Here is a 27,403-nt window from a genome sequence, read left to right as displayed (position 1 = left end):
CGCATCGCCAATTTCACCAATCAGCTTTGTCGCTGCATCGTCTATTTAAAATTCCATTAGCCGACGCACGGTCTATAATAGCGGCATGTCCAGCCTGTAGTCACCCTGCTCCTCTGCCGTCTGGGGTAAATCCGAGAGGACTGCGTCCCAACGAGCTGTGGCAGATGGACGTCACAGAATATGCGCCTTTCGGACGTTTCCGGTTTCTCCACGTCGCGGTGGATACCTGTAGTGGTATGATGTGGGCTACTGCTCTCACAGCACAGAAAGCTCGAGAGTGCATTCGTGCCCTGCGCATTGCAGTAGCGGTCATGGGAATCCCACACACTCTAAAAACAGATAATGGTCCAGGCTACACTAGTTGGCTCTTTGGCCAATGGTGTTGCACCTGGGGCATCACTCATATCTTGGGTATTCCGCATAATTCTACTGGGCAAGCCATTATTGAGCGTACTCATCTGACTTTGAAAGCTCACCTTGATGCCCTTAAAGAGGGGGGAATGGAGGCGACTGGCTATGGAGATTCCTGTCCACATGCTTTGTTATTAAAGGTTCTTTTTAGTTTAAATCATTTGGAAGGTCGATCCGCAGACCATGCTATGACAGAACACGCACCTTTAGGGGTTGTTCAGGTATGCCTGGATGGTGGGCCGTGGAATCGGGATCCGGTACCCCTGTTAGTTATGGGTCAGGGTTACGCCTGTGTACAACTACCATCGGGGGTTCGATGGGTTCCAGCCCGATGGGTACGTCCGTTCCCTGAGCAGGTGGATTCAAAGGAACAGCCGCTCCCTGAGCTGGCGGACTCAAAGGAACAGGAAATGAGTAAGTAACTTTCTCCCCTTTACTCCTGCTTGTCCTTGCCTTGTGTCCTGCAGTGTACGGGGGCTACTGGCAGGAGTATGCTGTGGGCTACCGGACTGCTCCGCTGTTTCCAACGCCATACGCTTACAACCTACGGTCTGCTGAGCCAGTACCCAATGGGACACTTCGTGGACCGTTCCCGCTTGTTACTTGCCGGGGAAGGAAGCTGACTACCATCCATATCCATGCCACCATGCAGGCAGGTATCAATCTGACACATGAAATACACTTGTCATCGGACGGCACCACGCATGCGACGGAGGACGGAAAAGAAACCGTTCTGCCAGTGGCGCGATTGTGCGGCTCCATTGACATTTGGGACAATGGGACAATAGCGGATATGACCGTTCCGCCGTGGACAGTTAAGACCACGGTGCTCAATCAGTCTGTGGCCTGGTTGTGGGTGGGGCCACCGGGCCAAGATCCTGCACTGGTGGACTTTTTCCCTGGGGATGTTTGGACTGTAAATAGCCATGCGACGGCCCCTTATCAATCGGTCCGCGTCACACATGTTTCGAACTCTGTTCATTGGCGCTTACTTAACCCCTATTGGTTGCTCTGTTCACGTGCTTGGAAGGTGATCCCAGCTAACACGACACTTGGTTTGTGCTCTATGGGTCTGCTATTGTGGCCACATCGCTCTGTTCGCAGCCCACGAGCAACCCGAGGAGTCTGTAAAATTCCGGTGTTTTTAAAAATGAGAGATAAAAGGTCAGCTCAGTACACACAGCAAGCAAGGAGCAATCAAGAGGAAAATTTAATGATAGGGTTAATTAGAGATTTCGCAAAAATGCAGAATGTGAGTCAAGTGACCGCTTGTTTACCTATGCCTAAATCTGCAGGTGATCCTATACCCTGGGGCATAATCACATCACTGATACCCCAGATTGAGAAAAACAAAACAGTCCAATGTGAATCGGAAACAATCATAGAGACAGAAATTCTGGGAGGGTTTTATAGAGAGTGTCAGATTCGCCTTTATCCTTGGTGTAAAAAGGAAAGAAATTACATATTTACGGACCTAGACAATGAGGATGGACGACTAGGGATGTGTGAGTATGATGCACCATGCACACAACAAAAGGAAAAGGTTATATGGAAGTGCAAAGAAGGTAATGAGACAGGTGGATTAGAGGGTTGGGAGTCAGCATGGGCATTAAGTATACTGCAGAAATACCAATATGGGGGGAATACTCCTTGGCGTTTGCAATGGGTAGGAAGGACGAATAGTGACCAGAGTTTACTATATGAGACGGCTCAGAGGGAAACTAGTAGTCGGGAGAGGGTGAAGGCAGTCCCGTGGTGGAATTGTACACAAATATTCAATTGTGACACTGGTTTAGAAACAATCTCTCTGCTCCCGGTAAAGATAGCCTTAGCCACCGGATGTGCATGCAGAGGTCTACAAGTTAACATGAGTATCACCAATTGGAATATAGCCAGCCAGACCGGTAGGAAAAAGATCTTAGTGAATTGTAAATCTTCAACTATACGAAGCATGGGACATATTGTGTGGGCCGCCAGTGATGGAACTTGGACAACTCATTTAAGTTTGGATGGCCCAGTAAAAGAAATAACTTTAGGATTGCCCACCCTTTGCCCACTTTGGAAGAAATCCTCTCTCATAAGGAGAAGGACAAAAAGAGAAGTAAGTGAAGAAAATTATGAGTGGCAGGAACCGTCCACTGGGATTAAATTTGGATGGATGGCAGAATCGTTGCTTGCCCCGATAGCTTCCTACCACAACAGAGAGGTGATTTACAATTTGATGGGGCAAGTACATAGATTGGCCTGCATTACCAGAAAGGGGTTTAAGGACTTGAATATACAGTTACAAGCCACAACAAGAATGACCCTGCAGAATAGATTGGCCCTGGGTATGCTTTTGTTAAAAGAACACGGTGTCTGTGGATACCTGAAAGAAAAGGCTGACCATTGCTGTATACACATTCCAAATGTAACTGCCAATGTAGAACGTGACATATCCCAACTAGCCCAGGTAGAATCCAAAATAAAAGAAGAGCAGCGTGACGCAGAACAGAATTGGATGGGGGCAACACTTGAGGGGCTAGGCCTTCATCTAGAGGGATGGCTTAAATCGCTTTTGCGAACAATATTGCTACTAGTAATAGTATTCATTGTGATAGGGCTAGTATATTCATGTATAAAAGCAAAAATAGCTAGAAGCAGTATAATGAATCGCAGCATGCTGACCATTCTCGCCAAAAATCATGAGGAGTTCCCACTATCACCACTTGCTCCTGGGACTCGTCCCTAAGTAGTTATGATTAAATCACGCTTAGCGTAACGGGTTAAAGGGGGTACGTTACTGCATAAAGAGGGGGGAGATGTGGGGTTACTCTGGGTCGTGCCTGTGTGCACGAGGGGAAGGGTCTGGGGTGCCTGCGAGCACAGTGGGAGGGGTCCTGGGTTCCTGGGTGGGACGCTTTTGCTCTATATAAGATACTGTCACGTAGCAATAAATTGGGCTTACGGCACAGAACGCTGGTTTTTGTGTCCGTTTGTCCCAGGGCCTTTTGGTCGGGTTATCTGACAGGCCAACCCCCCCCCCCCCAGGAGATTAGAACCGGTGAGAAAACAAAAAGACCTCCACACTGACTTCAGAAGTCTCAGTTACACTCTCACACACACAAACACTGGCAACCGCACCTTTACCCAACCGGACGGTATCCACTTACAACTCCGTCGTCTTTGTCCAGAATCGAACCGGATGGTATCCACAAATGACTGTGCCGTCTTCGTCTGGAATCCAACCGAACAGTATCCACAAACGACTCTGTCGTCTTCGTCCGGATCTTCACGCGAAGAATTACGGGCAAAAAAAAACAGCTGGCAAGGGAGCTCAAAAAAAAAAATCAAATTCTTTGCTTACCTTTATTCAGGTTCAGGATGGCATTAGTCCCGATCCGACTCAAACAGGAGCCACCAAATGGTGGGGCGCCTCTCCTAGATTAAATCAGAATTCAGGAACCATAGCCATCCCGGACGAGCCCCCAAATTGTTAGAAATGGCTCAAACTTCAAAATAGGATTAAATAAAAAAATAGGATTTAGTAAAAGAATAGAGGTAAGCAAACAGCGCTGGGTGCACCGGGAGTCTCCACTCCACCAGGACGCACACCAGTTACATCAAGTAGCTGATTTTTATGCTCCTAGACTAATACATATTCATTACTACTTCTAAAAAAAACAGGTTATTATAATTAGCTTCCAGGGTCCAGTCCCTCCTACTGGAGCATGCGCATCAGTCTCCGGTGGTCCCTCTGGGGGTCTCTAGGGGTCTTTCATGCTGAAGGCTCGTAGTCTTCCTCTCCAATTTTTTTTCTCGTCCTTCCCCTTTCTACTTCCTTGGCACCGTATCAAGTTTATAGAACATTCCCTGCAGGTCTTGTCTCCTAGCCATCCTTCAGCTTCGTTTTTTTTCTTCTTCTTAATCTCTTGGCCACCTGGCCAGATATCAGAGGCTTGCATAGTATCCCATAACAGTCACTAGTTGTTATCAGTTGTTCTGAAACCCCCAGACATCAAAGACTTCATACAAACACAAATAGCTTTCTTATTGACACTTCACCAGTAATTAAAACATTCTTCACCAGCCATTCACAGGGACAGTCACACCTATAGCAGTGTTAAGTTAATCTCGAAGAAGACAGAAAAAAGGGCTGTAACTGTTAGAAATAGAAGTTCGGAATAACAAAGGCAAACAGGTTCATAAATTTGAGGAGTATTTTCTGAAGACTTGATAAATCGACTGGAATGAGGGGGAGACTGGGACACACTGCATCTGTGGTTCAAGAATTAAATTGCCAGTGCAGGACCCAGAGGCAGACAGGACTGTTCTTTATGGACACGTGTCCTGGTTTCAGTTAGAACAGAATTAATTTTCTTCCTAGTAGCTGGTGGAATGCTGTGTTTTGGCTTAGGATGAGAAGAGTGCTGATAACACCCCGATGTTTTAATTGTTGCAGAGCAGTGCTTATACCAAGCCAAGGACATCTCAGCCTTTTGCTCTGTCCTGCCAACAGGCAGGCTGGGGGTGCAGTAAGAGCTGGGAGGGGACAGACCCAGGACAGGTGACCCAAACTAGCCAAAGGGGTATTCCATACCATCTGACGTCATGCTAAACAATATATAGGGGTGGCTAGCCGGGGGGGGGGCCGGACTGCTCGGGGTTAGGCTGGGCATCGGTCAGCGGGTGGTGAGCAATTGCATTGTGCATCACTTGTTTGTACATATTATTATTACTTTCCTATTATCACCATTGTAACATTATTGTTATTGTTATTATTATTTTGTTATTATTATTTTCCTGTCTTATTAAACTGTCTTTATCTCAACTCACGGGCTTCACTTTCCATTTCTCTCCCCCGTCCTAGAGAGGGAGGGGGGAGGGTGAGCGAACGGCTGCGTGGTATTTAGCTGCCAGCCGGGTTAAACCATGACAACACGAATTGTTAAAACATTCCTAACACTTCTATTAATAGAAAATTCAACTCACCTTCTAGCAAGAGAGATGAATCTCTAGTTGTCTGTTACTGTTTATTGACATTGCCTCCTGTTACCTTTCCTTTTCATCTACCATCCCAGCACTCCTTAGAGTGAAGATGAAAGCCATGAGGCATAATCTCATATAGAGGTTAGAGGAGGTGATAAAAGAAAATGTGAGAGATGCTGGTGGAATTTCTGACCAACTTATTTAATGAAGATTCAGAGTTCTGCACTGTCAGAGTTGACCTTGTCAGGCTTTTCAGAAAGCCAGAAGGAACCAGTGGGCTTCTTTCATTACATAAAACCTTTCCACCAATGAAGACAGCTGCAACTCTTCCTGGTTTAAAGAGACCTACACAGGTTGTTGGTTGGCAAGTAATTATGGGATGTCATTTGCCTTCCAATACCCTCTTGAAATCTTGGCATCCTAACAGATTGCCTATTTTGACTCATCACAGAAAAGGTAGACTGCTGAAATACTTGATTGTGGGTATTTCAGGCAGCTGAGCCCCTCACAGCTGCTCACTTACTGTCCCCAGTGGGATATGGGAGAGAATTGGAAAGGTAAAAGTGCAAGAACCTGTAGTTGAGAAAATGACAATTTAATAGGTAAAGCAAAGGCTGCATGCAAAAACAGCAAAATAAGAAATTAGAATCATAGAATCATAGAATATCCTGAGTTGGAAGGAACCTTTAAGGATCATCAAGTCCAACTCTTGACACCGCACAGGTCTACCCAAAAGTTCAGACCATGTGACTAAGTGCACAGTCCAATCTCTTCTTAAATTCAGACAGGCTCGGTGCAGTGACCACTTCCCTGGGGAGCCTGTTCCAGTGTGCAACCACCCTCTCTGTGAAGAACCCCCTCCTGATGTCAAGCCTAAATTTCCCCTGCCTCAGCTTAACCCCGTTCCCACGGGTCCTGTCACTGGTGTTAATGGAGAAAAGGTCTCCTGCCTATCGACACCCCCTTACGAGGAAGCAGTGAATTGATTCACTGCTTTCAATTGGTAGGCAGATGTTCAGCCATTTCCAGGAAAACATGGCTCATCACAGTTTTGTTATAAATGGCTCAGGATTCAAATCAGGATTAAATAAAAAATAGGATTTATTGAAAGAACATAAAGGAATAGAGGTAAGCAAACAGCGCTGGGTGCACTGGGAGTCTCCGCTCCACCAGGACGCACACCAGCCACATCAAGTAGCTGATTTTTATGCTCCTAGACTAATACATATTCATTACTACTTCCAAAAAAACAGGTTATTATAATTAGCTTCCAGGGTCCAGTCCCTCCTACTGGAGCATGCGCATCAGTCTCCTCTGGGGGTCTTTAGGGGTCTTTCATGCTGAAGGCTCGTAGTCTTCCTCTCCAAGTCTTTCCCCTTTGTACTCCTTTGGCACCGTATCAAGTTTATAGAACATCCCCTGCAGGTCTTGTCTCCCAGCCGTCCTTCAGCTTCTTTTTTCTTCTTCTTAATCTCTCGGCCACCTGGCCAGATATCAGAGGCCTGCATAGTATCCCATAACAGTCACTAGTTGTTATCAGTTGTTCTGAAACCCCCAGACATCAAAGACTTCATACAAACACAAATAGCTTTCTTATTGACACTTCACCAGTAATTAAAACATTCTTCACCAGCCATTCACAGGGACAGTCACACCTATAGCAGTGTTAAGTTAATCTCGAAGAAGACAGAAAAAAGGGCTGTAACTGTTAGAAATAGAAGTCCGGAATAACAAAGGCAAACAGGTTCATAAATTTGAGGAGTATTTTCTGAAGACTTGATAAATCGACTAGAATGAGGGGGAGACTGGGACACACTGCATCTGTGGTTCAAGAATTAAATTGCCAGTGCAGGACCCAGAGGCAGACAGGACTGTTCTTTATGGACACGAATTGTTAAAACATTCCTAACAATCCCTTATCTTCTTTTTAATATCAACAATTCGTGTCTCTTCTGTTGTTAACTGGATTTCATCAGTCCGTTCTTGGAGGGTCCAATTCTTAAACATCATAATTGACATATCCCCTTCCTTTTTTAATGTAGTTATTACCAATGTACTATTTATCACCAGGTGTATTAATAATGTAAGACAAGGTATCATACAAGGTACAAACAATAACATCATTACACCACATAACAATAAAAATAACACTCTTTTAACCCATGATCCACCAGGCAGCCATGAAAATAAATTCCATTCCATATCCTTCCAGGTTTGTGCTCGCTCGCTCACCTCCCCCCTTCCTTCTCTGGGATGGGAGAGAGAAATGGGAAAGTGAAGCCTGTGAGTTGAGATAAAAACAAGAAAATAATAACAATAATAATAATAACAATAATGATGATAATAGTACTACTAGTAATAATGTGTACAAAACAAGTGATGCACAATGCAATTGCTCACCACCTGCTGTCCGATGCCCAGCCTAACCCCGAGCAGTCCGGCCCTCCTCCCAGCCTGCCTGCTGGCAGGACAGTGAGAAGCTGAAACATCCTTGGCTTGGTGTAAGCACTGCTCTTAGTGTGGGAGAAGTCCGGTCGAGGCCCTCTCACTCGGCAGTCAATACCCATAGGGGTTGCCTCCCTCGGTAGACCATACACACCGCAGTGGAGGGTCCTGCCCCGGTCTTGCCTTCTCCCTTTTCTCCCTTTAGGCTTGTCCCCTTTATTTGGCATCCTTAATTCATGCAGAGCCTCATTGCCAGAATATTAGTTCTTCCTTAGCTTGAGTTTCAGTTTCCCAGGAGCGGACTCAACCCTCCAAGTTTCAGTAGTTACTGGTCCTTTCATTCTGGATGCGTGGGTCCCTTTCTGCGGTTCTCACAGCTGTTTCAGTAGTCAGTAAAACAAGGTACAGTCCCTCACATCGGGGGTTCAGTGTGATTCTTCCCTCCCGTGGCTGCTTGTTGAAACACTTTCTTTTTTATCTTCTGACAAGTTAAGCAACGGTTATGTAATTTGCTTTGCCGTATGGCCCTTTCCAGGTTCCTGTAGCAGGATTCATCTGATAGCCACGGCTACATTCACATTTGTAGCCACCTTTCAGGTTGATACAGATTTGACTACAGATACCAGGGTTTTGGCATTCATCAATATCTCCACAGTTTCTCTTGTCTACAAACTCAAACTCAGCTGGACAGTCATATTCATTTATGTTGCATTCCTTCAGGGGCTCATCACCCCAGTCCTTGCAGTCTCTCTGCTGGTTACACACTTTATTGATATCTATGCATTCTCCACTTCTGCACTTGAATTTGCCAGGTCCAGAGCACTGAACAACATTGTTACAGTTTGCTTCATCAGTGCCATCCAGACAGTCTCTCACACCACTGCACTGCCTACTCCTATGGACACAGTTCCCATCCTCACATCTGAACTGGTCTGGCCTGCAGGTCCGAGAAGGGCAGTTAATTTCATCACTTCCATCCTTGCAATCAGGATCTCTGTCACAGTCTTTTTCACCATCACATTTCCAGGACACTGGGATACACTGGGTTGACTGAGGACCACAGCTGATTTCATTTACCCGGCATGTTCTCATATGACACAGCTCAACACTCTCATCAGACCCATCTTCACAGTCCATCACACTGCCATCTGTTTGGCACACACTGACCACTGTTGCACACAAAGTCAGATTCAGCACACGTCTTCTTCACACAAGCACTCCCATCACTGCCATCTGAGCAGTCTTCACATTTTGCTCTAGCACCGTTGGCAGCAGTGCACAGGCAGGTGAGGGTGAGCAGCAGGCAGAGCGCCCCGCACTGTCACCTGTGTCACTTATACTACTCCTATTACCCATGCTGTTAGTGTCAGTGGCATCCTCCTGGTACCGTTTCTGTCTTTGTCGCCCCTTACTCTCCCCCTTTTCTTTTTGCCACTGACCATTCACCACAAATGGATGAGACACATGATTACTAGTTAGGAAAGAGAGTGTAACGTCTGCTATACAGCTGCAGGCAGTGCCAGCGGAAACCTTAGAAGCTATTTGTGAAAGAGCCTGCCGGTGGTCATTTGGCAGTGTAATCTGCGTCCCTGCACTCCTGCCCCGCAATAGAGCTAAGTCGTCATTAGTAATAGTTATAACACTGATCTGGGGACGAATAGTCTTTGTTGCATTGCAAGATAAACCTCTTATAAAAAGAATGCTAGAGTGAAGCAGCACAGCTCAGCACAGCTGCCACTGCCTCCATGGTCACGTCAGACAGGCTGCAGGGTCCTGATGTCCGCCCCTCTGCTCTGTGCCGACTCGCCACACGGTGAGGGTCAGCTACCGGTGTCCACTGACACCTCTGGTCTCCCGTAGCAACTCAATCTCGGATGTCCCGCGTCGCACCGCAATTACTTCAATTCCCCGCATTTTTCGGCTTCTGTCAGGTCTATTCTGTTTCTCTCAGAGCCGTCCGTGGCTCTGAAGCATCTCTCAGGGCTCTCTCTGTCCAGCGGTAGTCCCCTCCGTAGTGTCTCGGGTCTCCCGGCGCCGCTCCAGGCTCTCGGCGCCACTCCGGTCCCTCGGCCTGTTCAGGTCCCAGCGAGTCTGGTTTTAGTGAGTCCAGGTCTCGGCCTGTGCAGGCCTCAGCCTGTTCGGGCCTCATATGTTGCAGGAAGCACGGCCAAAAGCATCAGTAGAGTCAGATCATGCTCCTGCCTTTTTCTTGTCACAGTCAAAACATTTAAGATCGCCCCATTTTGCTGGGGCGATCGGCTCCAGGGCGGACGTGTTCTGCCGGGGCGGGCAGGGCTTTTTCTCCGGCATCGAGGCCACTCAGGGGAGCCGCCGGGACCCGGCAGTCCTCGCGAGGGAGGCTGACGAGGCACGGGCGGAGCCAGCAGCGCCCCCTCCCAGGCTGTTTAAAAGTTGCCCCTAGGGAGCGCGAGCGACCAGGAGCACGGCGACCAGGACGGGCAAACAGGGCGTGGCACGTCGAAGGGCGTGGCGCGGCAGTTTGCGCGGCAGTTTGCGCGGACAGGGCGAGCGGGGGGCCCATCGTCGCTCTGTTGCAGCTGCCTCTCCCTTTGGTGCTTGTAACCTGCTTGCGTAGAACCTGACCATGGTATCAACCAGGCAGAAAACCGTGGCCTCCGCATCTCGTGCGGCATCTCCAGCCACGGTCACCAGTGTGGCTACTCAGACGGAGGGCTCGGGGAAACACGCAGCCGTCCAGGTCCTGGGCTGCAGAGTGTGCCCCAGCCTTCTGTCGGTCTCCAACAGCAGTGGTGGGTATGCCTGTGGGAGGTGTGCCCAGGTTGAAGAACTGCTCAGCCAGGTAGCGGAGCTCCGGGAGGAGGTGAACAGGCTCAGGAGCATCAGGGAATCAGAGATGGAAATTGACTGGTGGAGGTGCACTCTACCCTCTCTGAGGCAGGCTCACGAGCCTGCCACAGCACAGGTGTCTCCTGTTATGCAGAAGACGGAGGTTCCCTCCTCCTGCCAGGCAGTGGGAGGAGACCTAGATCAAGGGGGGGAATGGAGGCAGGTGCCTATTCGGGGTGGTAGGCGAGCCCTCTCTCTGCCCACCTCACCTTCTCATCTACCCTTAAATAATCGATATGAAGGACTAGAACAAGACAATCTGAATGACAAAGTAGATAAAAACCCGTCCCAGTTGGAGGGGGCGCCTAAGACAAGGCGACCTACACATCGCATTGCCACATCATCCTTCAAAAAAGAAAGAAGGGCTATTGTTATGGGGGGCTCCCTTCTGAAAGGGACAGAGGGACCGATATGCCGACCGGACCCAACCCGCAGAGAAGTCTGTTGCCTCCCTGGGGCTCGGGTGAGAGACTTTGCCAAGAAAGTCAAGCGCCTGGTACGGCCCACTGACTACTACCCGCTACTGGTCTTTCAGGCTGGTAGCGATGAAGTAGCAACGAGAAGTCCGAAGGCGATCAAAAGAGACTTTAGGGATTTGGGGCGACTACTTAGAGGATCAGGGGCGCAGGTGGTGTTTGCCTCTGTCCTTCCGATAGGGGGGATCGAAGCTGAAAGACGTACTGTTCACATAAACTCGTGGCTTCGAGACTGGTGTGACCGGCAGAATTTCGGTTTCTTTGATCACGGGAAGGTCTATGCTACACCGGGCCTGATGGCACCGGATGGGATGCGCCTCTCTCGGAGAGGGGTAAGGATCTTTGGTCAGGAGTTGGCAGGGCTGATAGATAGGGCTTTAAACTAGAGTCGAAGGGGGAAGGGGCTAAAACCAGGCACGCCAGTGAAGACCTAAGGGATGGTACACTAGAATCAGAGGGACTGTGTGCCAGTGAAGTCCTTTGGTCAGATCCACAAGGTGCTGAGTGTAAGGAGACGCACCTGAAGTGCTTCTACACGAACGCACGCAGTATGAGGAATAAAATGGATGAGCTAGAAGTCTTGGCCCAGTCCCGCAACTACGACATCATCGGCATAAGCGAAACCTGGTGGGATGAGTCCTGTGACTGGGGTGTTGCGATAGATGGTTACAGGCTCTTCAGGAGGGACAGGCAGGGTAGGCGAGGTGGTGGGGTGGCGATGTATGTGAAGCAGGGGCTGGACTGTGTGGAACTTCAGGTCGGCAATGGCAAAGTTGAGAGCCTCTGAGTAAGGATCAAGGGACAAACGAATAAAGGGGATGTCGTTGTGGGAGTCTATTACAGACCGCCTGGCCAGGACGATAGCGCTGCTAAATTATTCTTTACAGAACTAAGAGAGGCCTCGAGATTAACTCCCCTTGTCCTTATGGGGGACTTCAACTTGCCAGACGTTAACTGGGAGTGCCACACGGCTGACATGAGCAAGTCCAGGAGGTTCATGAAGCACCTAGATGATAACTTCTTGGTGCAGGTGCTAACGGAGCCAACTAGGAAAGGAGCCCTCCTAGACCTGTTGCTAGAAAACAGAGAGGGTCTGGTGGGAGATGTGGTGATTGGTGGCCACCTCGGTCATAGTGACCATGAAGTGGTTGAGTTCAAAATTTACGGTGACAGAAGGAAAAGTGCCACCAAAACCTCATCCCTAGATATGGGGAAAGCGGACTTCAGGCTGCTCAGGGAACTAGTCAGCAAGGTCCCCTGGGAAACTGCTCTTGAAGGCCTCGATGTCCACCAGTGCTGGTCATTCTTTAAGCGATGCCTCCTAGAAGCACAAGATAAGGCAATTCTTAAATATCACAAGTCAGGCAGGCGGGGCAGGAGGCCGGCGTGGCTGACCAGGAACATTCTAATGGAGATTAGGCGGAAACAGAGAGTGTTTCGCTACTGGAAGGAGGGCCAGGCGTCATGGAAAGAATACAGGGATGCTGTTCGTGTTTGTAGGGAGAAAGTTCGAGTGGCCAAAGCACAGCTAGAGTTGAAGCTGGCTGTGTCTGTGAGAGAAAATAAAAAGGGTTTTTTTAGATATGTGAATGGAAAAAGGAGAACTAAAGAATACATAGGGCCTCTCCTTGATAGGGAAGGTCTCCTCACAGACAATGACATAGGCAAAGCAGAGACGCTTAACGCCTTCTTTGCCTATGTCTTCAATGCCGATGATGGGCTTCGGGACCCAGGGTGCCCTGAGCTGGAGGACCAGGACGGTGGGGATGACAAACTCCCAACCGACCCTGAACGTGTGCGGGATTTGCTACTCCACCTGGATCCCTACAAGTCCATGGGTCCGGACGGGATTCATCCCCGGGTGCTGAAAGAGCTGGCGGACGTCATCGCGGAACCTCTCTCAATTATTTTTCAACGATCCTGGGAATTTGGAGAGGTCCCGGTAGACTGGAAGCTGGCAAATGTTGTGCCAATTTTCAAGAAGGGTCAGAAAGAAGACCCTAGCAATTACAGGCCTGTCAGTCTCACGTCAGTGCCTGGTAAAATCATGGAGAAGATGGTTCTCGAACTTATTGAGGCGCACCTGGGGGACAAAGCAGTCATTGGTTCCAGCCAGCATGGGTTTGTGAAGGGTAGGTCCTGCCTAACTAACCTGATTTCCTTTTATGATAAGATCACCCATATGGTGGACCAAGGGAAACCAGCTGATGTGATTTTTTTGGACTTCAGCAAGGCTTTTGACACGGTTTCCCATAGGATCCTACTGGACAAAATGTCCACCATACAGATAAATAAAAACATCATACGATGGGTGAGCAATTGGCTAACGGGCAGGGCCCATAGGGTTATGGTAAATGGGGCTGCGTCAGGCTGGCGGGTGGTCACCAGTGGGGTCCCTCAAGGCTCCATTTTAGGGCCGGTACTTTTCAATATTTTTATAAACGATCTGGATGTAGGAATAGAAGGTATTTTGAGCAAGTTTGCTGATGACACCAAACTTGGAGGAGTTGTGGACTCGAATGAGGGTGGAAAGGCCTTGCAGAGGGATCTGGATAGGTTGGAGAGCTGGGCGATCACCAACCGCATGAAGTTCAATAAGAGCAAGTGCCGGGTCCTGCACCTGGGACGGGGAAACCCTGGCTGCACGTACAGACTGGGCGATGAGACGCTGGAGAGCAGCCTAGAAGAGAGGGATCTGGGGGTCGTGGTAGACAGCAAGTTGAATATGAGCCAGCAGTGTGCCCTGGCAGCCAGGAGGGCCAACCGTGTCCTGGGGTGCATCAAGCACGGCATCGCTAGTCGGTCGAGGGAGGTGATTGTCCCACTCTACTCTGCGCTGGTGCAGCCTCACCTCGAGTACTGTGTGCAGTTCTGGGCACCACAGTATAAAAAGGACATGAAACTGTTGGAGAGTGTCCAGAGGAGGGCTACGAAGATGGTGAAAGGCCTGGAGCGGAAGACGTACGAAGAACGGCTGAGGCCACTGGGCCTGTTCAGCCTGGAGAAGAGGAGGCTGAGGGGAGACCTCATCACAGTCTACAACTTCCTCGTAAGGGGGTGTCGAGAGGCAGGAGACATTTTCTCCATTAACACCAGTGACAGGACCCGCGGGAACGGGGTAAAGCTGAGGCAGGGGAAATTTAGGCTTGACATCAGGAGGGGGTTCTTCACAGAGGGTGGTTGCACACTGGAACAGGCTCCCCAGGGAAGTGGTCACTGCACCGAGCCTGTCTGAATTTAAGAAGAGATTGGACTGTGCACTTAGTCACATGGTCTGAACTTTTGGGTAGACCTGTGCGGTGTCAAGAGTTGGACTTGATGATCCTTAAGGGTCCCTTCCAACTCAGGATATTCTATGATTCTATGATTCTATGATTCTAAGAGCAAAAATAGGATACACAAGATACACAAGATACACCGGGCCCATATATTAGGCACCACCACTCAAAACTTGGATAAAACAGCACTTCTTTTCAGTCTGTCATGTACTTCATTCGTCTCTGCCCACTCCCCTTGCGAAGACCACGGAACGGAACTCTGCACTCGCTTTGCAGCAACGCTACGTATCACTCACACAGCACAATCACACACAGAGGCCTCTAGCACATCTCATTCATACCACAAGAATATAATTTAGAATGATAACCAACCAAACAAGTATTGTCTCTGACTGTGTTCTTCATGAAGTGACTTGTAACACTTTGTTTTAAACCCTTACACTTACACAAATACTTTCAACACAAAATACATACAAAACGCAAATATTACAATATGCAAAATTTCAACACAAAACACATACATAAAAACACATACAATTATTAACACTCCAGTTAGTATCCCTCCAGCAGCTGAAAACATACTCTTTGTCTGCAGTTTCAGGAGATCTTTGCTCCTGCGGTGAGCAGCCGAGAGTGGAGTCCCCTCCGAGCAAAACGCTCAGGGTGCACCTAGGGGCGGTCGCGCTGCAGCCGATCCCGCAGCCGAGCAGAGTGTCTCCTGCCTGGCTCACCAAAATGACTCACAGAAAGCTGACTCCACAATCCGTAAGATTGTAAAGTAGGTATGTTTACTCAGTCCTGGACGGCAAGGGGTGGGTAGTCCCACCAGAGTCGTGCACGCCTAACGTGGCAAATTGCTCTAGTAAAGAGTTACATATACATGAACATTCCTATACATATGCATAACCTATCCCTTTGTGAACAGTCCTCCTTATCTCAGACCCCTTGATTAAAGTCCGAACCATGAGGTTGTTTTTGATCTGGTTCTCGGGGTCCGAGAGGCTCCTGTTATCTGGTGGTATAAGTGCAGCACAGACACAAATGTAGCACATATTCATTCTTAATCAATTGCTCTCTAATTTCTAATTCCAATGTTTCAGCTTGCTCTTTTCCGGATCCACAGGTATTCTACTATTAATGTTCAAAGCCTGACAGACCCCGTCCTCCATGGATCAAAATACATGGGGTCTTAAGGGTTCTTTTGGTCATTCTACCGTATAATACTGGATCATTTTTAATTTACTCTTTAATTTTCTGGGGCCCCTGTTGTTCCAATTTCTAATCATTATTCATAATGGACTTTCTGGTCGTATATCTGGTAATTTGCTCCCTTCCTGGTCCTTGGTCTTCGATTTTATCTGACCCATCCGGGAATTTTACTTGTGGCAATTCCCACAGCCCTTGGTTGCCCCCATTGAGAGTGTCTTGCAGGGGGTTTAGGACCTATCACCCACCCACGTATTACTCCCTTCACCGGCCCAGCCCCCCCAACAGGAGATTAGAACCAGTGAGAAAACAAAAAGACCTCCACGCTGACTTTAGAAGTCTCAGTTACACTCTCACACACAAAAACTGGCAACAGCACATTTACCCAACGGGACGGTATCTTACGAATCAGTTGTCTTCATCCAGAATCCAATCGGACGGTATCCACAAGCGTCTCTGCTGTCTTCGTCTGGGATCGAACCAGACGGTATCCAAACGACTGTCGTCTTAGTCCAGTTCGATCCCGGACACCGGAATCCAACCGAACGGTATCCAAATGACCCTGTCGTCTTCGTCCGGATCTTCGCGCGCAGAATTACAGGCAAAAAACAGCCGGCAAGGGAGCTCAAAAAAAATCAAATTCTTTGCTTACCTTTATTCAGGTTCAGGATGGCATTAGTCCCGATCTGACTCAAACAGGAGCCACCAAATGGTGGGGCGCCTCTCCTAGATTAAATCAGAATTCAGGAACTATAGCCCTCCCGAGCGAGCCCCCAAATTGTTAGAAATGGCTCAGGATTCAAATCAGGATTAAATAAAAAATAGGATTTATTGAAAGAATATAAAAGAATAGAGGTAAGCAAACAGCGCTGGGTGCACTGGGAGTCTCCGCTCCACCAGGACGCACACCAGCCACATCAAGCAGCTGATTTTTATGCTCCTAGACTAATACATATTCATTACTACTTCCAAAAAAAACAGGTTATTATAATTAGCTTCCGGGGTCCAGTCCCTCCTACTGGAGCATGCGCATCAGTCTCCTCTGGGGGTCTTTAGGGGTCTTTCATGCTGAAGGCTCGTAGTCTTCCTCTCCAAGTCCTTCCCCTTTGTACTCCTTTGGCACCGTATCAAGTTTATAGAACATCCCCTGCAGGTCTTGTCTCCCAGCCGTCCTTCAGCTTCTTTTTTCTTCTTCTTAATCTCTCGGCCACCTGGCCAGATATCAGAGGCCTGCATAGTATCCCATAACAGTCACTAGTTGTTATCAGTTGTTCTGAAACCCCCAGACATCAAAGACTTCATACAAACACAAATAGCTTTCTTATTGACACTTCACCAGTAATTAAAACATTCTTCACCAGCCATTCACAGGGACAGTCACACCTATAGCAGTGTTAAATTAATCTCGAAGAAGACAGAAAAAAGGGCTGTAACTGTTAGAAATAGAAGTCCGGAATAACAAAAGCAAACAGGTTCATAAATTTGAGGAGTATTTTCTGAAGACTTGATAAGTCGACTGGAATGAGGGGGAGACTGGGACACACTGCATCTGTGGTTCAAGAATTAAATTGCCAGTGCAGGACCCAGAGGCAGACAGGACTTTTCTTTATGGACACGAATTGTTAAAACATTCTTAACAGTTTCTTCAGAAGACAAACACCATCACTCCAAATGTCCCCTGCTTCCTCCTTCTTTCCCCCAACTTTTATTGTTGAACATGATTTCGTATGGTATAGAATATCTCTTTGGACAGTTTGGGTCAGCTTTCCTGGTTGTGTCCCCTCCCAGCCTCCTCAATGGTGGGACAGCACAAGAAGCTGAAAAGGCCTTGACTCAGAGCAAGCCCTGCTCAGCAACCACTAAAACATCAGTGTGTTATCAGCACTGTTTTTTATCACAAATCCAAAACTGCAACATATGAGGTACATGAAGAAAATTAACTTTTCCCAGTCAAAACTAGTATATAGCTAAATTAATCTTCCAAGCAGTGAGCCTTAAGAGGATATGAGATGTCATTTCTTGTTTCTGAAATGATTATCCTTATAATCACATAATTGGCAGTTTTCAAAAAAATATCTACATCAGATAAAGAGTGTTGAAATAACATAGCAAATTTTGCCATTATAAATACTTAATATATAACTAACTAATAGACTAATTCGTAAGATTGTTGACCATTCACAGAATACTTGCCCTATTATTTTAGGTCTTAAAGGGATCTTAGAATGCTCACTTCATTCCTACTCACATATCTAACTTTCCCATAACAGCTTCTTGCAAAACTCCACAGAAACTGGGAAAAAGAATAAGAAGGGTCTTGCTGGAGTGTTATCAGATTGGTTTACATTCCTTAAATAAGATTGTTTTATATTCCATTAATAATATTCTATGTCAAATAGTTAATTTTCATACTACTTGTGCATGATGCTGTAGGAAGCAAAGCTTTCAAAACTAAGTGCACAGATTTTTGTCTTACCATTTAAAGTCTGTGTCAAACTCTCTGAACCACACATTATCAATTTTCATAAAAAATTACCAGCTCTTCTGAGAGAAATATTCCTTTCAGCTATTTCTTTCTCTTCCACAAAATTTATGAATTGTGACCCATCCAAAGGAACTTTTGTACTTATTTTCAACATCTATTGGGAGTAGCTGTTCTTATCAGGCTAGCTAGTTCAGTACTTTTGTCTGAGTAGAGAAATTTAAGATGAAATGAAAAAAAAAAAAGGGAATAAAAACATCAAAACTTTCCCTGCTACCCCTAGATTTTTACTGGAAACCTGTTATAGCATATTCTGAGCAGTGGTTTTCTATTCAAAAATTATCACTCAACAAAAATATTAATTAATTTTTTGAATATGTAATTGCATATAGAATTCATTTTAATCTGTGAATACAACCATGCCATGTATAAACAGGAAATTATATATGCAATGAAAACAATTATGTGTCACAGAAAATAACACTGCAAAGCCCAGACCCTCAGGCCCATACACGGTTACTCTAGAAGAGGCCAAGCAGGGAGAAGGGGACAAGACTTTCATTTTAATTTGTAGGACATAAATGAGAGTTGTTTTTATTTAACAAATGAAAGAGCTGTGTAGAAAGTCTGATTCCTTTATGAGGAAAAGGGTGTTTTAATTTTGCCTGACTTGAGGCAACCCCCTGCAAGACACACTCACTAGGGGACAACCAAGGGCTGTGGGAATTGCCACAAGTAAAATTCCCGGATGGGTCAGATAAAATCGAAGACCAAGGACCAGGAAGGGAGCAAATTACCAGATATACGACCAGAAAGTCCATTATGAATAATGATTAGAAATTGGAACAACAGGGGCCCCAGAAAATTAAAGAGTAAATTAAAAATGATCCAGTATTATACGGTAGAATGACCAAAAGAACCCTTAAGACCCCATGTATTTTGATCCACGGAGGACGGGGTCTGTCAGGCTTTGAACATTAATAGTAGAATACCTGTGGATCCGGAAAAGAGCAAGCTGAAACATTGGAATTAGAAATTAGAGAGCAATTGATTAAGAATGAATATGTGCTACATTTGTGTCTGTGCTGCACTTATACCACCAGATAACAGGAGCCTCTCGGACCCCGAGAACCAGATCAAAAACAACCTCATGGTTCGGACTTTAATCAAGGGGTCTGAGATAAGGAGGACTGTTCACAAAGGGACAGGTTATGCATATGTATAGGAATGTTCATGTATATGTAACTCTTTACTAGAGCAATTTGCCACGTTAGGCGTGCACGACTCTGGTGGGACTACCCACCCCTTGCCGTCCAGGACTGAGTAAACATACCTACTTTACAATCTTACGGATTGTGGAGTCAGCTTTCTGTGAGTCATTTTGGTGAGCCAGGCAGGAGACACTCTGCTCGGCTGCGGGATCGGCTGCAGCGCGACCGCCCCTAGGTGCACCCTGAGCGTTTTGCTCGGAGGGGACTCCACTCTCGGCTGCTCACCGCAGGAGCAAAGAACTCCTGAAACTGCAGACAAAGAGTATGTTTTCAGCTGCTGGAGGGATACTAACTGGAGTGTTAATAATTGTATGTGTTTTTATGTATGTATTTTGTGTTGTATTTTGTGTTGAAATTTTGTATATTGTAATATTTGCATATTGTACGTATTTTGTGTTGAAAGTATTTGTGTAAGTGTAAGGGTTTGAAACAAAGTGTTACAAGTCACTTCATGAAGAACACAGTCAGAGACAATACTTGTTTGGTTGGTTATCATTCTAAATTATATTCCTGTGGTATGAATGAGATGTGCTGGAGGCCTCCATGTGCGATTGTGCTGTGTGAGTGAGACGCAGCGTTGCTGCAAAGCGAGTGCAGAGTTCCGATCCGTGGTTCTGTACTCTCCGCAAGGGGAGTGGGCAGAGATGAACGAAGTGCTTGACAGACTGAAAAGAAGTGCTGTTTTATCCAAGTTTTGAGTGGTGGTGCCTAATATATGGGCCCGGTGTATCTTGTGTATCTCGTGTATCCTATTTTTGCTCTTAAATGTTTTGACTGTGACAAGAAAAAGGCAGGAGCATGATCTGACTCTACTGGTGCTTTCGGCTGTGCTTCCTGCAACATATGAGGCCCGCACAGGCCGAGACCTGGACTCGCTGAGACCTGAACAGACCGAGAGACTGGAGCGGCGCTGGGAGACCAGAGAAACTACGGAGGGACTACTGCTGGACGGAGAGAGCCCTGAGAGACACTGCAGAGCCACGGACGGCTCTGAGAGAAACAGAATAGACCTGACAGAAGCTGCAAAACGCGGGGAAATTGAAGTAATTGCGGAACATCCGAGATCGAGTTGCTATGGGAGACCAGAGGCGTCAGTGGACACTGGCAGTCGACCCTCACCGTGTGGCGAGTTGGCACAGAGCAGAGGGGCGGACATCAGGACCCTGCAGCCTGTCTGATGTAACCATGGAGGCAGCAGCGGCTTTGCTGCTTCACTCTAGCATTCTTTTTATAAAAGGTTTATCTTGCAATGCAAAAAAGACTATTAGTCCCCAGATCGGTGTTATAACTATTACTAATGACGACTTAGCTCTATTGCGGGGCAGGAGTGCAGAGACGCAGATTACACTGCCAAATGACCACCGGCAGGCTCTTTCACAAACCTAAGGTTGCAGCTGGCACTGCCTGCAGCTGTATAGCAGACGTTACACTCTCTTTCCTAACTAGTAATCATGTGTCTCATCCATTTGTGGTGAATGGTCAGTGGCAAAAAGAAAAGGAGGATGCCACTGACGCTAACAGCATGGGTAATAGGAGTAGTATAAGTGACACAGGTGACAGTGCGGGGCGCTCTGCCTGCTGCTCGCCTTCACCTGACTGTGCACTGCTGCCGATGGTGCTAGAGCAAAATGTGAAGACTGCTCAGATGGCAGTGATGAGAGTGCTTGTGTGAAGAAGACGTGTGCTGAATCTGGCTTTGTGTGCAACAGTGGTCAGTGTGTGCCAAACAGATGGCAGTGTGATGGGGACCCGGATTGTGAAGATGGGTCTGATGAAAGTGCTGAGCTGTGTCATATGAGAACAGTGTCATGGAAATGTGATGGTGAAAAAGACTGTGACAGTGGAGAAGATGAAGAGAATTGTGGCAATGTGACTTGTAGTGCAGCAGAGTTCACATGCAGTAGTGGACAATGTATTTCCAAAAGCTTTGTCTGCAATGGTCAAGGTGACTGCTCCGACCACTCGGATGAATCTTTGGAGCAGTGTGGCTGCCAGCCTGCACCTCCGGTGAAGTGTTCTGTGAGTGAGGTGCAGTGCGGCTCAGGTGAATGTATCTACAAGAAGTGGTGATGTGACAGTGATCCTTATTGCAAGGATGGAAGTGATGAAATTAACTGCCCTTCTTGGACCTGTGGACCAGACCAGTTCAGATGTGAAGATGGGAATTGTGTCCATGGGAGTAGGCAGTGCAGTGGTGTGAGAGACTGTCTGGATGGCACTGATGAAGCAAACTGTAACAATGTTATTCAGTGCTCTGAACCTGGCAAATTCAAGTGCAGAAGTGGAGAATGCATAGATATCAATAAAGTGTGTAACCAGCAGAGAGACTGCAAGGACTGGGGTGATGAGCCCCTGGAGGAATGCATCATAAAGGAATGTGACTGTCCAGCTGAGTTTGAGTTTGTAAACAAGAGAAACTGTGGAAGTATTGATGAATGCCAAAACCCTGGTATCTGTAGTCAAATCTGTATCAACCTGAAAGGTGGCTACAAAAGTGAACGTAGCCGTGGCTATCAGATGAATCCTGCTACAGGAACCTGGAAAGCGCCTTGTCAGAAGATAAAAAAGAAAGTGTTTCAACAAGCAGCCACGAGAGGAAAGAATCACTGAACCCCCGATGTGAGGGACTGTACCTTGTTTTACTGACTACTGAAACAGCTGTGAGAACTGCAGAAAGGGACCCACGCATCCAGAATAAAAGGACCAGTAACTACTGAAACTTGGAGGGTTGAGTCCGCTCCTGGGAAACTGAAACTCAAGCTAAGGAAGAACTAATATTCTGGCAACGAGGCTCTGCATGAATTAAGGATGCCAAGTAAAGGGGACAAGCCTGAAGGGAGGAAAGGGAGAAGGCAAGACCGGGGCAGGACCCTCCACTGCGGTGTGTATGGTCTACCAAGGGAGGCAACCCCTATGGGTATTGACTGCCGAGTGAGAGGGCCTTGACCGGACTTCTCCCACACTAAGATCAGGTTGTCCTGACAAAATAACATCAAAAACCTCTTTTTTAAACCTATATAAATTGTGATCATTTTACAGGAGCTGGATCACCCTGACAGGCTGAACGGTAACACAAGCCTGAATTGACCCTGAAAGCGGGCCTAACTCCTTGACTGAAGGCGTTTGCCTATTATGATCCAGCTACGTGGGCAGAAGACAGATCCTGGGACTATAGGACCCCAGTATATATACTTAATAGAATAATTAGGTTATTAGCTGTAATAGAAATAGTTATAAATGATGAGAACTGCTTTGTATCAAAATTGCCTATCTTTGGATTATTTACTAGCACAAGAAGGAGAAATCTATGGAAAATTTAGCTTTAGTAATTGCTGTTTAAAGATTGATAAAAAGGGTGTTTCTTCCTAGTAACTGATAGAATGTTATGTTCTGGTTTAGGATGAGAAGAATGTTAATAATATGCTGATGTTTTAATTGTTTTTAATTGTTACAGAGCAGTGCTTACACCAAGCCAAGGACCAAGCCAAATTCAGCTTCTCACTGTCCTGTCAGCAGGCAGGCTGGGAGGAGGGCTAGACTGCTCGGGGTTAGGTTGGGCATCGGACAGCAGGTGGTGAGCAATTGCATTGTGCATCGCTTGTTTCGTACACATTATTACTAGTAGTACTATTATCATCATTATTGTTATTGTTATTATTTTCTTGTTTTTATCTCAACTCACAGGCTTCACTTTCCCATTTCTCTCTCCCATCCCAGAGAAGGAGGGGGGAGGTGAGCAAGCAAACACAAACCTGGAAGGATATGGAATGGGATTTATTTTCATGGCTGCCTGGTGGACCATGGGTTAAAAGGGTGTTATTTTTATTGTTATGTGGTGTAATGATGGTAATGATGTTATTGTTTATACCTTGTATGATACCTTGTCTTACATTATTAATACACCGGGTGATAAATAGTACATTTGTAATAACTTCATTAAAAAAGGAAGGGGATATGTCAATTATGATGTTTAAGAATTGGACCCTCCAAGAACGGACTGATGAAATCCAGTTATTAACAACAGAAGTGACACGAATTGTTGATATTAAAAAGAAGATAAGGGATTGTGAGGAATGTTTTAACAATTCGTGTCCATAAAGAACAATTCTGTTTGAATCCTGTCTGCCTCTGGGCCCTGCACTGGCAACTTAATTCTTGAACCCAGTCTCCCCCTCATTCTAGTCAATTTATCACTTCTTAAATTTATGAACCTGTTTGCTTTTGTTATTCCGGACTTCTATTTCTAACACTGCTATAGATGTGTCTGTGAATGGCTGGGGAAGAATGTTTTAATTACTCGTGTGTCTGGGAGTTTCAGAACAACTGATAACAACTAGTGACTGTTATGGGATACTATGTGGATCTTTGGTATCTGGTTAGGGGGGGCCGAGAGATAAAGAGGAAGGAGAAAGAAGCTGAAGGATGGCTGGGAGACAAGACTTGAAGAGGATGTTCTATAAACTTGGCATGGTGCCCAGTAAGTACAAAGGGGGAGAGGAAGACTACGAGCCTTCAGCATGAAAGACCCCTAGAGACCCCCAGAAGAGACCCCAGAGGAGACTGCGCATGCTCCAGTAGGAGGGACTGCACCCCGGAAGCTAATTTTAATAATCTATTTTTTTTTAGAAGCAGTAATGAATATGTATTAGTCTAGGAGCATAAAAATCAGCTGCTTGATGTAACTGGTGTGCGTCCTGGTGGAGCGGAGACTCCCGGTGCACCCAGCGCTGTTTGCTTACCTCTATTCCTTTATATTCTTTCAATAAATCCTATTTTTTTATTTAATCCTAATTTGAATCCTGAGCCATTTATAACACTGTGACTGAGGGACTTCTGATTCATGCCATGCAGCTACCATGTTGTCATAAAGACTATACTATGACTGCAGACTGAACTGGAGATGTGTCCAACTGATACAGTAGAGAAATAGAAATTTAACCAGCATCCTGACTAAAATAAAAAAAAAATAAATAAATCACATATATAATAGAGCTCTGCAGACCTGTAGACCTTCTGGAAGTGCATGCACTGCACTGTGAAGGCAATAAGGCTCTTAAACATCTTGTCCCAAATGCTCGTAAATATCTTGTCCCAAGCATTACTTACAATCTGTTTTCTGGAAAATCCCCCTCCTGGGATACCCTAATACTCAGAATACTTTCCAGAAGACTCTGGCACAAAATCAGTCAATTGCCCATGAAAAAACACTGGATTAGAAAGTGTGTGAGCCATGGAGCCCTTACATCCGATGTTGGTCATGTGAGGCAGTCTGCAGGGCAGGCTGGCAGCAAAGGACATGAGGAATCCTGCAGATCCCAGACAGTTTTATGTAGGTCAAACTATATATAGGGGTTTTTATACACCCCAAAGATGAAGAAAGGTCTCTGTTTCTTCTTTCCTCATCTTATTTGTCATCAGCAGGTCTGGGTAGAGTCTCACCTTCCAAGTTTGGAAACACTTGGTGGAAGTTCAGCGTTTGAGGTACTGATTTTGAGCTTTCAAATAACTTAGGTTGCCCAATTTTCTAGTCTGTTCTCATTGAAAATGGATTCTTTTGATTTAGATGGGCTAAATCTAAACCCTACCAAAGTAGTAGCACTGGTCAGTACTCTGATTTCAAGAAGATATGGGTCAGTCTTGACCGTATCATAACGCAACAGTAAGATTAGAATGACTTAAATGCTGGGCAAATCACAAGGGATATATAGATACTTCATGAACTAAGAAGAAAAAGAAGACGAATAAGAAGATAGAGTATATAGTAAAGTTATTTACTAATAATAACATGCCATTCTGTGTCCTTTACCAGGTCACTAAGTTGTGTTGACTATACAGAATAAGTGTTGGATCATAGAATCATAAAATGGTTTGGGTTGGAAGAGACCTTAAAGATCATCTACTTCCAATAGCCCTGCCATGGGCAGAGATGCCATGCACTACATCAGGTTGCCCAAGGCCTCATCCAAACTTGTCTTGAACACTTCCAGGGACAGGACATCCACAGCTTCTCTAGGCAACCTGTTCCAGTGCTTCACCACCCACTGAGTGAAGAACTTCCTCCTAACATCCAATCTAAATCTATCCTGTTTTGGTTTAAAACCTTTCCCCCTTGTCCTATCATTATATGCCTGAGTAAAATGTTGCTCTCCATCTTTTTTGTAAGCCTCCTTTAATTGCTGAAAGGCCACAGTGAAGTCACCCCAAAGCCTTCTCTTCTTCAGTCTGAACATCCCTAGCTCCCTCAGCCTTTCTTCATAGGAAAGGTGTTACAGTCCTCTGAGCATCTTTGTGGCCTTCCTCTTCTGGACCCGCTTTAACAGATCCACATCTTTCTTGTGCTGTGGGCCCCAGACCTGGACTCAGTACTCCAATGAGGACCTAATGAGGGTAGATTGGAGGGGGACAATCCCCTCCCCCAGCCTGCTGGCCACTCTTCTATTGATGCAATCCTGATGCAGTTGGCCTACAAGCATGGACTGCTGGCTCATGTCAAACTTTTCATCCACCAGAACCCTCAAGTCCTTCTCTGCAGGGCTGCTCTCAATGAATTATCCACCCAGACTGTGCTCCTGTCTGGGACTGCGTTACCCCAGGTATAGCACCTTGCACGTAGACTTGTTGAACCTCATTAGGTTCTCATGGGCCCACTTTTCCAGCCTGTCCAGGTCTCTATGGATGGCATCCTTTCCTTCTGTTGTATTGACTGCACCACTCATCTTGGCATCATCTGCAAACTTGCTGAGGGTGCACTCTATTCCACTGTCTATGTTGTTGATAAAAGATATTAAACACTACTGTCGCTAAGACAGACCTCTGAGGGACACTGCTCATCACCAGCCTCCACTTGGACATAGAGCCATTGACCACCACTCTCTGGATGCATCCTTCAAGCCAATTCCTTATCTACTGAATGGTGCACCCTTCAAACCCATATCTCTCCAATTTGGAGATTAGGTTATTCTATTACTTCATCTCTTTTGTCAGTTTTGTTTTGTGTTGCTTCTTGTTCCTGAATCTGTTGCATCTTTTACATGGTTGTTTTAGTTGTTTGCCATTCTAATAAAACTTGTTACTTCATCCTATTCCTTTGTCACTTGATCCTTCACCATGTTTTTCACAACTGTGTAATGAGTTTTATCCTTCTCTGGAGTAAAACAGGAACTTTAAAATATGCAACTTAAATATGAAGTTACTGATTAAATCTTCAATCTAATATTGAAGTCTTCAATATTATGTAAATACTTATTTGTATGTCAGAAAAATTCTTTTAAATAAATCCATCCAAGTTTACTTTACATATTCATTGCACATGTAAAATAATTTTTGTATCATTGCTGTGCTTGAAATGGATATCCAGAATCACAGTGGAACTGAACTCTATGTGTTAAAATGTGGTGATTTTACCTTGCTGGGCGGCTGAACTCCACCACAAATGTTCTCTCACGCCCCCTTCTCAAAGGAAAAAAGGGGAGAAAATATGATGGAAAGGGCTCAAGGGTTCAGGTAAGGATAGGAAAATCACCCAACACTTATCATCATGAGCAAAACAAACACAGAGTAGGGAGATTTATAGAATATGTTGTCTATCATTAGCAGACTAGAACAGTGAGAAACTAAAAACAAACTAAAACCACTTTCCCCCCATCTACCCTATTCTACCTGCTCCCCCCAAGCAGCACATTGGAACATGGAATGGGGGCTGTGGTCAGCCCGTGATTCTTTATCTCCTCTGCTCCTTCACAGTCACTCTCTGCCCCTGCTCCACGTGGGGTCCCTCCTTTGGGATGCCATCCTTCCCAAACTGAGCCTGCGGGGGCTTCCAACAGGCAGCAGCTCTTCAATAACTGCTTCCACATGGCTCCGTACCACAGGGTCCATCCATCCCCCAGGAGCAAACTGCCCCAGCACAGGTCCCCCATGGGTGGCAGCTCCCCCCAGACCCCCTGCTCCTGCGTGGGCTCCTCTCCACGGGCTGCAGCTCCGGCCTGGGGCCTGCTC

General features: G+C 46.2%; 1 protein-coding gene across 1 annotated transcript in view; it reads left to right on the top strand.

Moving 5' to 3' along the window:
• Nucleotides 1–727: 727 nt before the first annotated feature.
• The window catches only part of LOC309889528 (very low-density lipoprotein receptor-like), a gene marked incomplete at both ends in the record, with an annotated part of 87,286 nt that continues 60,610 nt past the window's right edge, over nt 728–27,403 (top strand). The window contains 2 exons of the mRNA XM_082782375.1: nt 728–746; nt 879–1,267. Coding sequence (XP_082638501.1) covers nt 728–746; nt 879–1,267 — 408 coding nt within the window. The remainder of the gene's footprint in view (nt 747–878; nt 1,268–27,403) is intronic.

This window comes from Aythya marila, assembly GCF_965140915.1.
Source record: "Aythya marila genome assembly, chromosome: W".
Taxonomy (NCBI): domain Eukaryota; kingdom Metazoa; phylum Chordata; class Aves; order Anseriformes; family Anatidae; genus Aythya; species Aythya marila.
The sequence above is the reverse complement of the archived record's forward strand: the minus strand, read 5'-3'. Positions and strand labels throughout refer to the sequence as shown.